Here is a 17,652-nt window from a genome sequence, read left to right as displayed (position 1 = left end):
TTCCAATGAATAAATTCAAATAGAAGCTAACAAAGTCAATATTTTTCATATAATATTTTTTTGGGGGGGGGGAAGATTCATACATTGACCTATCCATGAATCCTTGTTACTTAGAGTGCAAGTGCTTGCTACTACCCCCCTTCTTTTTTCCCCAATGGTATGAGCGGGGTGGGGGGGGGGGGGGAGAGGGCATTTGTATATGTAAAATTGGTTGGTGAAAGACTTTTATAAAAACAATCATCTCTACACATTTTAGTTTTGATTTGACTCTAGACCCGTGAACACGTGCTGTGTGATTTTTTCAAGATAAAAAGCACTATTTGATAAAAACTCTAAAAATGCATAAATGTGAAGTTATAGCTCTTGCTGTTGCGGCTCTGGCTGCTTCTGTGGCCGCTGACGGGGTTTGTGTTCATATCTAAAAAAAGCAGTTTAATTTTGTTTCAAAAATTAAAAAATCTTGATTATCTTTTTTTTTATGAAAGTGAATTTAAAAATCTAATTTAGTTTAAAGTGAAGCGATAAAATTTTATAAATAAAAGTTAAGATTTTTCTTGTTAAAAAACAATTTATAAGGAAATTTCAAAATTCATAACAAATTTTAAGAAAATTACAGAAATTTATGCACTAATTTTGATAATTCATCAAAATTTTGAAATTGCAATAAGTGGAATTATTACCATTATTTGTATTTTAGTCCTTGTAATTTTGACTTAATATAAAAATAATTCTTAAATTTGCAATGGCTTATAAGTAAAGTCTAAAGATTAAAACTTTAATTTTAATTTGATCACATTAAAATGTTTAAACAAGCAGAAAAAAACGTGCAGCTAATTTAAAGGGATAGTTGTATGAAGTGCATTTCAGAAAAGGATTTTAAGCATAAGTTACAATTATACCATCTAACATATACACATGTTTTTGTATTACAATAAATAACAAACAATTAGTTATCACTAAAATAGTCGTCATGCTGTTTTTGTTTAAACAGGATAGCCATTTATGTTGCACATATCCAAAAATTATAATTTTCAGGTCTTGATATTTTTAAAACTACGTGGTAGAAAATTTAAATGCATTCAAATATATGTCCTATAGATGGAGTTTAAACTAATGTATAGAACAAATTTTGGAGTTAAACAATGCTGAGATCTTCCAAAATAAAAGAAACAGCATTGAATGTAAAACATAAAAAGAAATAAGATAAAATCAGATATTAAGAATTAAAAAACTAAGAAATTTTGAATTTTTCAAGTTTTAATTGCTGTAAATAGTAAAAGGTTTGGAAAAAAAATTAAATAAAGACACCATCAAGATGTATCTAGCTCTAAAATAGACATATTATTCATCTTTCTTTTTTCAGGGATAATTTTTTTTTTTGATTTTAAAAATTACTACAATTTAAAAAAAATTGTTGTGATTTTTAAATTCTTCACTTTAACCACACAAATATTATTGTGTGTCAAAATTGTCTATATTCAGATTCACTGTATATAATTTGAAAGAAACCATTGACCAAAATGAAACTTGTTTTATTCTTAAGATTTTCCTTGCATTTTAATTTAATTCATGCTATAAGTATAAAAAAAGCAAACATAGTACTTATTTATTTGTGTACTTTGCCTTAAAATTAAAGATCTTTTCAAGCTTAAAATTTGAATTTAAAAAAAAAGATGTCATATCTGTCCATTTAAGGCAAACCCCATAGTAGGTTTGGTTATTCTTATTTGGTTCTGCTATTATAAAAGCTTTCTACAGGTCCTATGATTTAAATTTTACTTCCATTACTAGGCGGAGAGGAGACAATTGATTTTAAAACATATAATACTCTTAAATTTTATAAACATGATTTCTTAATCGTTGGCTTAAAATAATTTTAAATTACAGAAAATTGTTTTACCCTAATTAGTAGTATTAACCAATCTTTCACTGTGTTTTCCCCGATTTCTCACATACAGATTAAACTTACTCTATCCTGAAACCATGGGGGTATGATAACTCCCAGTATTTAGTCCTTGGAACATTTTTTATTTTATAAATGTATTGTTGTGTATAATCTACCATGTAGCCCCGCGGCTTAGCCTGGACAAATTGCACTTAATACAAATTATAATAAATATACAAAGTCTAGATGAACAATCCACTATACTTTAAAAAGGAAAGACACATAAACATGTAGCCAAATGGATACAATGAAAAGAAGAAATTAAGATTTAAAATCCTAATAAAATATGATGTGGGTTATTATTCAAATTTTTAACTCTGAAGAATGATTCTACAGGTTTCAGAGTATAATTTTAATACCCCTTTCAAAAATGCTTCAAGAACTGTTTAAGTAGACTTGAAAGCAAACATTGTAAGAACTATTAGACCTTATCTTTGGTTAAAAATTAACTTTACTTGAAAACCTAGTATACTATTTTGTAATTTAATCAATGTTATAAGTCCGAATGATTTATTCGAATTAAGTTTTGCTTTGGAAGAACTTTTTGATTCATATGACACAGCTTAAACTAAATGTAAACAGGCATTCTGTATCTGCTAGAAATACATTTTTAAGTTTTATTTTATTGTGTCTGATTGAATGTTTTTAAAAATAAATCTATTACAATTATATACAAAGATTGCAATATATTTTAAGTAAAACTTGTATTGGGACTTTTATTCAACGATTTTATAGATTTTGATTAAATGCATATTGATTATTTATATTTTTTTCATTATTTCTCCTTTAATATCAAAAGTTAATATTTTTACATTTTTAAAATTCATCTATAAGAAATATCTTCAGAAATTCTTTTATTTAGTTAATATGTAAAAAGAGAATGAGGGTACGTACAGATCATATCATAGTTAAAGATTTGCTACGCTCCTAGTTCCAAGATTTCTATGTTCTTTCTTCTGGTAAAATTAGTTGTTTAAATACAACACAATGGTATTTAAAACTTTCTACTATTGTTCTAAATTGATTTATATTGTACTATAAATGCACTATGTGATAGCTAAAAACATTTAAATATTTTTAACCTTAACCCTTAACAGTCTGGCCCCTTGCCGCACCTTTATCGGTCGAGGGATATATATCTATATTTAGGTAATTTCATTAAATCATGATCGGTTGGTAAAGATGAGAAGTATCTACATTTTTTTTTACAAATATTAAATTCTTTAGAGTGGTAATTTTGGTTGTCAAAATGGAGGGGTGTTATTGTTCATTATCCTCTTATCCTCTAAGTATTAAATAACCACTTTTAAACTAGTTCAATATATCCCTATAATTCTCATATTTGTATAATTCCTATAAATAAAAACTCTAGTATTTATGTTATTTTTATCATGCTAATAAATATAATTGTCCTTGTTACATACAAATTAAAGTTCAATGTATTTAATAATAGGATTTCCGAAATCAATAAAGCTGAAAAACTATTCAAGTTCATTAATGATGAGCTATCTGAAGGGATAAGACAATGGATGGTAACTCCCATTATGATAAAATTACTTTTCCTTAAATCAAAATAATTGGTTTAAAATAATGCACTGATACTTAATACCAGCCAATTAAGATTTAATAAAAAATCATAATATAATTCATAATAATTTGGTAACCCTAATAGTTTTCATTCCAAATGACCTCTCCCTTCCTGTTAATAAATGTCTGTGTTATTAAGTACAAAATTAAAAATCGTCTTAATTTTATAAGGAATCATCAAGGCATAAAGGTTATCTCTCACGTCGTAAAGCTGCTCTTTTAATGACTAGATTTTCCTAACATCAGTTAGATTAATTTTCTTAAAAGTATAAATCTAAGAAAAAATATGACATGTACATGCAATTTAAAATAATAAATCTAGTATAAAGTGCAAATAAGACCTATGATCAAAAAGGTTGCAATGACCAATGATAGGCAATAAATATATATGAGTTTTAGTAAATCAATTTTTAAATAAACCGACTTATATCATTGTGTAGTATGAAATGGGTTAAGTTATAACTCATACAGATTTTTTCGATGTATACATTTTTGGTGTATAAAATTGATCATCAAAATAAAATTTTTTCGCTAACTTTCAACTCGTTTAAAACTGGTATTTTTAATTTCATATTTAATCTTACAACTGCTGTTTTCTTTGCATAAGTTTTGTTTACAGTACTGATTTTTAAATTTGAAAAGCCCTTTATAAATATATCATTTTGAATATGTCTACTTTACTAAAAAATTTAATTTGTAGAAAAGTACAGAAAATGTTCGTTTTTATAATGAATAATACAAATTTTTGAATGATTAAATGAATTTATGGAATTCCCATGTTTTTTTATACAAGGTTTTAAAAATATTTTAATATATAATATATATTTATATGTTATACATTTGACAATAATAAAAAATGTATAGAAACAAAAAAATATCTGTAAATAATTAAAAACAAGGATGACAACATCCATAAAAACGAAGCTCTGAAACAGTAGGAAAAACGAACATTAACACTTTTAGAGTGCCAGAACTAAATAGTTAGAACAAAAATGTGTAAAAGTCGAATAAAATTGTAAGTAAAATTGTTGAAAAACTGAATAAATACAGGATAAAGACATACTTACATTTTTATGACTTGATTATAGAGATGCTTTGCTTATGACATTGTACTTTGTTGTCCTGGGAATCAGTATTCCAAAAATCAGATCAATCGGATAATTATATCATATAAAACTTGTTTATTTTTTTAAAAAATAGAATAAGGGAGTGGGGTTGTCTATGCATAACCCAGGCGGGGAGCCCTAACCTACGGTGCCTATACCTGCGGTTGGTGTTTCTATGCTAGACTATACAGTACGAGGGAAACCATCTATTTGTTTCCTATACATTTTTTGATTATTCATTGAAATTTTGCACATATTTGCAACCCAAACAATATCAAATTATGTTAGTTGCAATTCTTTGCAAAGAAAGTAAGTTTAGTATCTCTGAAATTAACACATTAGGACAACCCACTCTATGTATATAAACTTGGAAATTTTTGTGGTTTATTGAAAACTAGCGGCTACACCCCTAGAGGCCTCTAGGGAGTAGATTTTACCTGCCCCCCCCCCCCACACCAATTTTTAATTTTAGTTTGTAGGGAGGGGGAGTAGTTTTTCTGTTGGTCATTTTTCTTGGGAGGGGGTGTTACCCTCCCCCAAAATAGTTATAAACCTTCCAGGGGCCTATGAGAAGCTACCCTGTAAAGGTGAACCATATATTTTCAGCAGTTAGCGACATACTTTGGTACAGACAAAAAAAAACTTATTACTTTATATAATAGGATATCAGCAAAACTGTTTAATTATATTGCAACACCAACATTGCAGGCTTGTTATTTCTGCGTTACTATGGACATAATTGTTTTAGCATTGATCGCTCAGCAGAAAATTTTGTGGGAAAAGTGAAGCTTGAAAGAGGCTTTCAAACATTAAAACCCTTAGCCATAAATTAATAACAATAGCTTAATAGATTTCGTAATGTTTTAGCATACCACAGGACATTTGGATAGGAAATTTTGGCGAAGCCACATGTACTAACATAAAAATAATCTCATAATTTATCCAGCTATTATGTTATCACTGTTTCAAATCAAAATCGTGCTTTTACCCATACGCTCTCAAACTAAAGGGGGAAGAAGGAAGTATGCATTTTAAAAGTAAAGCTTTTCTATAAATAGGGTCGGTCCGTCCGTCTGGAACAGATAGCCTTTTACGTTGATTTAGTCATGTCCTATCGAATTCAAATTGTGCATGGCGATTCCTGTAGAAGTTAGGCACGATTTTTTCATACGGTTTTTTTTATTCCGAAAACATATTCCAAGTTCAAAATAACCTTGAAAAACTAAGGATATTTAATCCCTAGCTAAATTAATCGACATTGATCTTGATTTTTTCGCAACATAATAATGATAATAAATATCAAATTTAAGAGTATTAATTTTCTCTGTAAAGATACTTCTTAAATAGTTAAAATTTTAACTAATTTTAAATAATTATTTATTTTTAGTCATTTTACAAACAGACATGGATCTTTGTAAAAACGCTTGTCCAGATTCGCTTCAATGCATGTATTTTAATAGTTATTTCTTGCATCGTAATTTAATCGGCTTTCCGCGGATATAGAATGTACAATTATAAGATTAAAACCAGTTTTTTTAGTCCCGAGGTGCCGAAGGCACTGGCTAAAAAAACTGGTTTTAATCTTATGATTGTATATTTTTATATTTGTAGAAAGCTGGATATAATTCGGTGCTAGACATAGTTTTTTTCGTATGGATGAGAACTGGTTCCTAACGACCGGATTCGAATGAATACGAGAAAGTATTTTACATATTTTAATTGAACTTATTGATATCTTTGTTCGTCTTGATCTTTAAAAAATGAAATAGTACGACACAGATCTAAATCAAATTGATTAAATACTAAATTCTCTTTAATACTCAAAATCTAATTCACTTTTTAATAAACCAATTTCATTTAATGAAAATCTATTGAAAGCAAAGAAATATTAATTTAGATTCTTTCAATGAAATAAGATTAAACAAGGATTACTTCATCCAAATGTATATTAAAATTCAAGCAAAAATAACAAACTATTGTTTAAAGTTCTGTTTTATTTTTATTTTTATGCAATATAATTTTCTTACTCTTTTTTAATCAATATTATATGTATGCAAATAAGCGATGATATATGAAATAAAAAACCGACATTCTGAAAAGCTTTGCTGCTAAAAACTGATTAGCAAAAACAAATTTAAAATACGTTTTTAAAGAAGTTTTAAAACTCTGTTTCATGTTTTAATTGGTTTCTTGTAAATCCTTCTCAAATTTTATAATTTTTTAATCCAGGGTTTATAAAACAGTTTATTATCAGCGATTTTAAAGGATAAGACAATGGCCGATAAATTGATGTACATCCCCATTGATAATGCACAAATTAACCCTTCTTTAGATCACAATTAGTGGTTGAAACGTTTGGACACTAAATTTAATGAACCAAAGAATTAAAATCCAACAAAAGTCCCAAAAGTTATTGAACCAAAAAAGTCATTATAAAACTTTGGGGACTAATACAAAGCCCAATGGCCCCTCTTTGTTATTAATGATTTTTGCAGCAAAACTATTCTTAATATTGTGTTTGTTAATCGGTTGCAATGCTCTCCATAAGCAGAAATGTTCAAACAAGCTTAAAAGAAATTTAAAGGTTGATTATTAATGCACATTTTAGTACTTGTTTTTGTACATAATGTCTACAGATTGAGGAAATTTTATTAAAGGGGGGGGGGGGCGAAAGTGACACTTTTTGAAACCAAAACTAAAAGTCAAAGGAACTCAACTAAAAAAAGAGTTACAGGTCTGACATTTTGCATGGCAGTTGCTTTATAGGGGTACAATATGGAAATGTGAAGAAACGGCGGCGCAACCGCCGAAAACCGCCGAGAAAAGGCAACAAAAATTACGGCGGGAAACGGCGGTTTTCAGCGGTTGCGCCGCCGTTTCTTCACAGTTCCATATTGTACCCCTATAAAGCAACTGCCATGCAAAATCTCAGACCTGTAACCCTTTTTTTTTAGTTGAGTTCCTTTGTTGACTCTTAGTTTTGGTTTCAAAAAGTGTCACTTTCGCCCCCCCCCCCTTTAAAGCAAAAAAAGTCTATTAAGAATATTTTTTTTTGAAAAATTCTTTGTGTACTTAGTGTCTGTATAAAACATGGTACTTTAATTCAATTTAATGAAAGCACTATTTTCAATGCACCATGATGACGGCTACAATTTTCAATAAGTTAATTGTTAACATCAACATAATAGAAAACACTAATCATGGTAATATTATATTTTGTGAATCTTCAATCAAACAAGGAAGATTTATTTCATTCACAGCGCAATTTAGACTGCAAAAATAAACGTAAATGAAAAGCATTTTGTTAACATTTTGCAAGGCCAAAATCGTTTGAAATTTGACATATTTTATAAATGTTTATGACAATTCAAGAAATCTTAAGGAAAGAGTCAATGGACGAAAAATCAACATACATCCCCAATGATGATAAACAAAATTACCCCTCCTTAAGGTTATAATTATTTGTCAAAAAGTTTGGAAGCTACAAGTTGACCCAAATAAAAAAGAAAACGTTCTTTAAAGACTTTTGGTGCTTGTGTAATTTATAGTCCAATGTCCCCTCCCTCCCTGGACTATTAGAATTGAAACGTATGTTCACCACTTTAGATTATGACCATTCAGCTAAAAATTACACAATTGAATCATAAAGTAGCTGCACAACTGAAAATATTTGTCTGTCATTATAAGACAGATTTTGGCTGATTGTATCAAATTCAAAGACAGGATAAAGTATTCTAAATCATTATAAAGATGGAAAATTATAATTATATAGTCATTAAGCAAGTGGCTTCACTTTACCCTTTAAGGGTTTTAGTCCAGATGGGAGGTTTTTCAAAATTATTTATTGAAAAGGTCGGTTGTAATTATAGGGGTTGATAAAAACCCACCACAAAATTCAGCTTTAAATCTACCTTGGACCAAATTCATAATTTGCCCAAAAGTAAATACCAGCGAATGCTTTGTCTAAATAAACAAATCTTTATCTGCCCTATTGTACTGTTTATTTTCCATATAGCTATCTCTGTTTCTGCTAATTGTTGACCAAGGACATCTTATTCACAGAGACACATTCGGTCACAATATTAACACTTTATTTATCAAGTTTTATAATTTTCTTCGAAATATCAAAGAAGAGAATGTCTTGGCACATAGAAAGGTGCAACTTATTGCCATACACAATTTAGACTTCTTGACAAAAAAAGTGTATGATAGATAGGTATGTTTTTAAGAAGTCGGGTTAACCTTCTAATAACTTTTATACTCTTTGTTAAAATAATCAAAAGAAAAACTTCTCTTACCAAAAACTTGACGTTGGTTTATAAAGGATTTTTATTAAATAATTTTCATAAAAAATGCACTTTTATGTTTTTCTAAAAAGTGCACAAAAGGGTTTGAATACATTAGAATGGAAATTCGAGATATTATGAAACTATTATCAAGAATAACCGTATGCATGAGGGTGGTGGCAACATCCCAAAGAATAATTAAACATTTTTTGGCGTTTGTAAGCCCCCAATTTCTAATTCATATAATCCTTATGTATGATTATCAGAGTGAACCCCTTTAAACATTAACATTGATAAAGTAATTAGCTGAATTAGATCATTAGAATCATTAAAATCACATTTAGGATTGCTGTTAAAATTTTCAAACCCAATTTCTACAAAATTTAATAAATGGTAGAATTTAATGACTGTATTGATGAACAGACCCAATTATAATAGACAAAATTACCCCTTCTATAGATTGGACGTTGCTCGTTAGTACATTCATACAAGGTTTTAGGTTTCATAAGAATTTAAGGACCAGTATAATTTAATTTCTAATGTCCTCTTTCTCTCTAGTAATTGATAATTTTGAAAGTGAGAGGCAATATTCTGCACCCTTAACTAATTCAAAACCTATAATTTTAGGGAGTTTACCCGCCCCTAGGTTCTAATTAGATAATCTTAGTGTCTAATCTATGAATTTTTCGCATGAATTGCTTCAAGCAATTTATTTAATCCTTTAAAGGCTAGGTCAATAGAAGGTAAAATGATACAATAACCCGATTACAATAATCAAAACTAGCCCTTCTGTACAAAAATAATATTAATAAACCGCTTATCTGTATTACCCAATCAAGACAAATCAAAGTCTTCAAAGTTTTAAGGAAACAAATGAGAAAATATTTTAGGTACTAGAACAATTCACAGTCCAATTTATTTCTTTAATTATATAAGGTTTATGTAATAAGCCCTTTCTCTAATTTCATTGGCCTGAATTTAAATCAAAAGTTGGAGATCTGATATTAATATTCTGTAACATTATTAAATTTATAGATATATTTCGTCTGCTTGCAAATTGCTTTTGGGTCTTTTGTAGCGACTTTGCTGTGTAATTATTTTCGACGCTTTTGGTTCAAACTCAAAAAAAACAAACAATAAAAGTCGGCAAAGGGCCCACGGGGTGGGAACATACAGTTATTTAAACCCTTCCCCTTCTATTGTTTTACTCTAATGTAACGAGAATTAATAAAAACAAAACACAAAAAATGTAATCATATATTTATTATTATTTTCAATATAGGTATAATAAAAGAAACTTTAAAGTTTATATAGAACAGTTAGGGAGTTGAATCCATTTTTATAGAAGCAGAAATATAATCTATGATTATGGTTTGGACCCTCTAAAACTGTAATCTACCTTTCCACTTTCCCCTCTCTTGGTGAAGATATCTTCAACGCCGATACGATTTTTGAAATGTAAGATTCTACTTTCCCTTCTCTTGGTGAAGATATCTTCAACGCCGATACGATTTTTGAAATGTAAGATTCCACTTTCCCCTCTCTTGGTGAAGATATCTTCAACGCCGATACGATTTTTGAAATTTAAGATTCCACTTTTGCCTCTCTTGGTGAAGATATCTTCAACAAGAGAGACAAAAGTGGAATGTTATATTTCAAAAATCGTATCGGCGTTGAAGATATCTTCACCAAGAGAGGGGAAAGTGGAAGGGTAGATTACAGTTTGAGAGGGTCTAAACCATAATCATAGATTATATTTCTGCTTCTATAAAAATGGATTCAACTCCCTAACTGTAGAAATTTCTTGAGATCTCCAACTTTGGAGCAAAGTATATTCTGTATAATCTGTCCAAAGTATAAAATCTAATCACATGTTATTATCGGACATATTGCAGAAATTTGGACGATGCATCAAAATAACAAATTGTTGAACATTAGTTGTTTCTTGTAAGTTCAGCAACTTAATAATTTTATAAAAATATGATTAATTAATTATATTCATAAAGATACCATTATAATGTCATTATGACTAACAACTTTATTTTGTGACAAAATTTGTAAGATTAATTACTATATGAAACCTATAGCTACAATGTATTGAAATTTTATCAATAATGAATTGCCAACAATGGAAATGAAAAAGCAAATGTTCATTGGTACTATTATCAAATGAACTTATGACTGTAAATGATTTGATATATAAGCTAAGACGACTTTTATCTAGTGGCAAATTCAGATATGATATATGTATTAAATTTACAGTTTATTCTTAAACTCATTGTCATATTAACCCTCCCCATCCTAATAATATAATCATTGAAATTTGAGATTCTAGATAGAATATATAGCTGGAAGCAATTATTCTACTTGTTCTAAGTATGCAACGTTAATCCTAAGTATTTATGCTCAAGGTTATGTATATAAAGGTGGATAGATTAGGCTTATGTTATGCGCAGAGCTTAATTTGATAGTATTTTAGGACATTTATTCCAAAAACTGGTTTGGTCTACTAAGTGTTTTTAACATACAAAATAAATCCTTATCAATGAAAAATGCAATGTAATTTAATAATATGATAAAAATATTTCAATAAAACAAATTGTAATTTTTCCACTTGTATTCACAAAACAAATGTATGACCTTGTTGTAGTAGCTTGAGGCCAAATAATCTAAGTAACTGCTGAATCTTGGGGTAAATAAAAGTAAATCTAAACGGGAAATTCTGTAACTTAGTGCTATTTGTTTTAAATAATTAAGATATAAATATCTATTGAAAAAGTAAACTGATTTAAAAGAACAATTGAAAAAAAAAGAAAAATCAAATATATTTTAACTTATATTATTTTTTATCAAAAAAATTATTTTGTTTTGAGAATAAACTAAAGTATATCATTACTCATTTAATATTCAGTTAATTTATTATGATCATAAAATATTATTAACTTATTGCTGAAGTGTTTCATTACCAAATCCAATAATTATTAAGTAGAAAGGGGACTGGTGCCCAGAAGTTTTAAACTAAATTCGCTTTTTCATTAGTTTGTTATTTGGGGACTTTCATTAAGTCTTGATTGCGTTGCACAAACCAAAATATCTAAAAAAAATTAGATTTTTGAAGAAAAAAATTATCTTGGGAGGGTAGTGGTAATCTCCCCCAAAATAGTTTTTAATCTTCCCAGGACCTATTAGCAGCTACCCTTTCAAGGGGAACCCGATCGGTTCAACGGTCACAAACACACATACAAAAAGACATCCTGTTACTTTAGTATAAGAATTGGACGATACTAGCATTCCTCAATTAACAATCAGAATTATGCTGAAAAAAGGCTTCCCTTTTAAAAATAAGTTACCTAACCTTTTATTCTTATTTATCATTTATGACTTTTATTTATAACAAACCTCATATGAATCTTAATTAAATTATGCATTTTGAAATGAATAAACCCCTAGGCATATTTTTCATAAAACTTTATGGGGGGTTGTTAATGATCAACTATTAAGTAACCAGGAAGAGAATTGTGCAGATTTTGTATTGGCCTTTATCTTTATTATTCTTCATCAAACAACCAAATTTAAGAAAAAAGTAAAGCTACTATTAAAGTAATATTATACATTTATAAAGATATTTTTGTAGTAATGGAATATACTAACAGATCGTTAGGGATAAGACAATGGACGATGAATAGATGAAAAAAAAGGTTAAAATATTTAGCCACTGCTATTTTGTATCAACCAACCAAGATTTTATAAAAGTTATTAGGCTAATGATTGTTATGTACCTTTCTTCCTGACTAATTTTATTTTATGAATATTGTCATCCTTGTTTATAATACATGTCCTTACATGTAATAGTAGTTATATTAATAAGACATATAATCTTACATAATCCTACTATAGGACGCACACATCCATGACATTATATGGAGTAGTACAATGAAATAATAGCTTCTTTAGTACAATGATAAGGACCTAGGACAAACGCAGGAGTGACAAACGTCAGAGTGGACAAACATTGGAATGAACACTTAACCTTACTTATTTTAAACCATCTTATACGTTTTTTAATACATAAACCCCTGCGGGGGGCTTATTTGTATATGCATATCTTAACCTAACCTAACCCGTATAGAAATACTTAATTAACTAAATATTTTAGACACTCCTGCGTTTGTCCTCTCCAACGTTTGTCTCTTCTGCGTTTGTCCTGGAACCAAACTTAAGACAATTATACATTGAAAGTTATCGTTTCATGACAACTAAAAAGAATCAATTTTTTATGGAACTTTAACAACTTTATTTTAACTTTTTTCTTCCATGTATATTCCTAATTTGTTTTAACATTCTCGCATTCGATGGTCTTAAAAATTATATAGTAATATGTTTATTATAGCTGGGGGTGTACATTTACATAAATTTTACATATATTGTCTTATCCCTCAGTATACTTATACATTTTCTTAAAATCGTACCATTTTCTTTTAGTAAAGTTGATTTTTAAGTATTAGAGAAAATCCACGAATGTCCTTTTGTGGTTTTACAATTAAATAAACACACGAGACATAATAATACAATTATTATAAGTTCTTTAACATCTAGGGATACAGGGTGGATGATAGAAGATAAATTTGTGTATATTATGTATATTTATTTTCAACATCATTATAGTGGTTTGGTGTCTTAACATTTTAGCCATTGATGACTTGTTTAGCCTAAAATAATTTGAGGACAAAAGAATAAAAAAAGAAGAATTTAAAAACAAATAACCAAAATTTTAGTAGCGAATCTTCTCTGCAAGTTCTCAATTCTGTCTGTCTGTCTTTCTGTTAGCATTTGTGCCTCCAAAGTTTGGAATTTGAGCCTATAATTTTTAACATGTTTTTGCCCTTGTTAAATTATTTATTTTGCTGTTTCCTGTGATAAACATTTGGTTAAGTAGTTACTATTATGATATTGATGTTATGTTTATTGAGATGACCTTTTTAGAGGATTTCCTCATTTAAGTAACAGTATGATAATAGTCTTGCAATTTGTATTTTTTATTGTAATATCACTGATAATAGTGTTTATGGAACCATCTCTTTAATTTTTTTCAACTTCTAAAATGAAAAAGGAAAAACATAGAATAGTTATTTCTCGTATCGTATTATAAACAGATTTCCGCGGATATAGAATGTACAATTATAAGATCAAAACCAGTTTTTTTTAGCCCCGAGGTGCCGAAGGCACGGGCTAAAAAAACTGGTTTTAATCTTATGGTTGTACATTTTTATATTCGTAGAAAGCTGGATATAATACGATGCTAGAGATAGTTTTTTTAGTATGGATGAGAACCGGTTTTTATCCACCGAATTCGAATGAAGTGTGTTAATGTCGTGTAACTTAAAATCTTCCAAACCACTGGACCGATTGGGAATTTGCTTTTTAGAATTTCTTTTCTTCTTAATGATGTATTTCATTTAAACACGAATAACATGAAACAAACTATAATATTTTTGGATTTTTATGTTAAAATACAGAAAATTATTCAACATTACACAGATAGTTATGTTTTAAAAGTTCAATTGATGTTTGAATTTTTAGAATTTAAAATGATTTTTATTTCATTAAAAAAATCATTCATAAAATAAGTAAATGAACAAACATTTAACTAATGAGTACAAGTTATTATTATAGTTATAACACAATGGGACAAAATCATGATAAGTTAGACAGTTAGGGAGTTGAATCCATTTTTATAGAAGTAGAAATATAATCTATGATTATGGTTTGGACCCTCTAAAACTGTAATCTACCTTTCCACTTTCCCCTCTCTTGGTGAAGATATCTTCAACGCCGATACGATTTTTGAAATGTAAGATTCTACTTTCCCTTCTCTTGGTGAAGATATCTTCAACGCCGATACGATTTTTGAATGTAAGATTCCACTTTCCCCTCTCTTGGTGAAGATATCTTCAACGCCAATACGATTTTTGAAATTTAAGATTCCACTTTTGCCTCTCTTGGTGAAGATATCTTCAACAAGAGTGACAAAAGTGGAATCTTATATTTCAAAATCGTATCGGCGTTGAAGATATCTTCAACAAGAGAGGGGAAAGTGGAAGGGTAGATTACAGTTTTAGAGGGTCCAAACCATAATCATAGATTATATTTCTGCTTCTATAAAAATGGATTCAACTCCCTAACTGTTAGAAGGGTTTAAAATGATTAATGTTTATGAGATTATCAGCAACACAATGTTACAACATAATAATAGACAGGCAAACTATAATTGTGAGTTTGTATATAATATGATAATCAATAGATCATAAAAGTTGATATAGAAATACATTTGGATATTGAGATATGTTACTATGCTTTTAATGGAAATTAATCTAGCTGCATGATTTTCATTTTTGTAGTAATTATTTTATTCTTAAAAATCTAATTATTGAAATCATATTTAATCAATTTCTTACTGAATTCAGTTATATAATAAATTTTCCAGTATGGCTTCGAAACCAATTAATATCCGCTGGTCTAGAACCGAATCTTAGTTATACTTTAAAAAAAAAAACAGATAATTTCCCACGAATATTAAAATAAAAACAATGAAACTGGTTTTACTCTCACAATTTTTTCATTTAATATCCACGGAAAGCTGTCTATAATACGATGCAATGTCTTTATTAAAACTAGTTATGTATCTTTAATAAATCGCTTTAAACCATATTCTATTCATGTAGTAATTATATAAGACATAGAACTAATATCAGCGCAGTTCAGTCGTTTTAAAAAAAATAATTTTATTAGAATCCTCTACATATAGATTGTCTGTATATATTACAATATTTGAATGCAGCCTCGCTCCTAGAAAATATATTTTTTTTATTTGCATTTTATCAAAAACTTTGTAAATATAACAAATTCTTGCGAAGCAAATTATTTTTTTCTTTAGAAAAAAAACGAATAATTTATTCTTATTTTAATTAAAATTTACATCAATAGATACTTGTCTATGTATTCATTTTCAAAACAATTGTTTTTATATTGTTTGGAAATTAATTTTTCCATTGTTCTAAGTTCTTTTATATATTTCCTACAAATTTTTTTTGAAGGATTAATTGAAAAGTACGAGAGTGGGCTCTAAAAAATCTTCAAAAATAAAAATATGAAATCTTCAAATTTTCTATAAAAAAATAACTTTACACAATTTTTCTATATTGCATGGTGATTCCTGTTGTATTTAGGCACAATTTAGAAAGCGTAGCAACTCTATAATCACTACCAGAATGTCCGTACGTCCAATTCAAACTTGTTGATTTTTTGATATTTTAACAATAGATTTTTATGTGATCTAATTATCCAATTGATCTGATTATTGGTATACTGATTCCTGAGACAACAAAGTACATTGTTATAAGCAACTCTATAATCAAGTCCTAAAAATTTAAGTATGTCCATAAACAATTGCTTCGACTCTTTATATTCTGATTTTTCAGTTCTGACACTATACAATTAATTTTTGTCTTATCCGTTTGTCCTCCGTTTCAGAGCTTTGCTTTTATGGATGTTGTCATCCTTGTTTTTTAAGAAACCACCTAAGGTGTTTGATTTTTTTGCTGAAAGTAGCCAAATAATTTAGGTATTTTATGAATTTTAAATGCATTTAATTTTTCAATAAGTAAAAGTAATTAAATGAGTACCATCGTGTAAACTTTCTAAGGCTAGTATTTCCTATCTTGCATATACTTTAAAAGCTATGTAAGGCTATGGAAACCTTAACTTACTCACAGACTAGCCTAATAAATTTTATAGGACTTGTCAATTATCCCAATTTACAAAACTAAACACAACCTTACTGTCTATAGATTATCATAATTTGTAAATCTGTATTAGTTTGCTTAGTAAATGTTAATTCTAATTACTAAGCTTTACAGACAATGGGTGAAAGTTAGAATCAATAAATTGATCTGTGATTCACAGTTATAAAGTTGTTTAGTAGGACGTATCATTTTTTTATTGTGTAGTATTTATAGGCAAAAAAATTAAAATAAACATTAAATTTCTTTTTTTATTCAGTTATAGCAATGTATTTTTGCATATTTGTTTTTTAATTGCACATACATTTTTGCAAGTGGTTAGTTCAGTTAGATCGTGAAACTTTGAAAAATTTGTTTTTGAGTTGTGATGTGCATGATGTACTTTGCACTCTTAGATTTTCTCTAAAGAATATACATTTAGTTTACTCTTATATGCGTTATTTAAATTTGCATTATCTTGAAATTGATTTTGTCTACCGTTGCTATGTGTAGATAGATGAATATAAAATAATTGTTTGGTTTTTCAATGCAATTATACAATACAACTAATAGTTGGAATAAAATTGTAAAAAAATATACACTTATCTAAATACTACACAAGCCTATCTAAGTTTTCTGACAAGACCCTTTCTAAAATTGCTGTTTGATTTTATAACGTTCTCAATTTAATATTCTTTCTTTGGTGCGAAGGTGAAAGACATAATCGCATTGAACCTGACATATTCGCATATGTTCAATAATTATTCTCTATTGTATTCATTCTGATTTTATTCAGTTCAGTCTGGTATTGATTCGCTCAGGATACGCAGGGATCTAAAGGGATAAGATGATGGCTGATAAATTGATGTACATCCCCAATGATAATAAACAAAATTACCCCTTATCTGAAAATGTTTGTACACTCCAACCATTAAAAACTTGGTAATAGT

At 28.4% G+C, this 17,652-nt stretch overlaps 1 protein-coding gene across 1 annotated transcript in view; it reads left to right on the top strand.

Moving 5' to 3' along the window:
• The first annotated feature begins 209 nt into the window (after positions 1-209).
• LOC145324749 (uncharacterized) overlaps positions 210-17,652 on the top strand; it is a 38,318-nt gene continuing 20,875 nt past the window's right edge. The window contains exon 1 of the mRNA XM_080167356.1: positions 210-404. Coding sequence (XP_080023482.1) covers positions 339-404 — 66 coding nt within the window. The 5' untranslated portion in view covers positions 210-338. The remainder of the gene's footprint in view (positions 405-17,652) is intronic.

This window comes from Acartia tonsa, chromosome 7, assembly GCF_053477335.1.
Source record: "Acartia tonsa isolate MP-2025a chromosome 7, ASM5347733v1, whole genome shotgun sequence".
NCBI classification, from domain to species: Eukaryota; Metazoa; Arthropoda; class Copepoda; order Calanoida; family Acartiidae; genus Acartia; species Acartia tonsa.
This window is presented reverse-complemented; position numbering and strand designations above follow the sequence as displayed.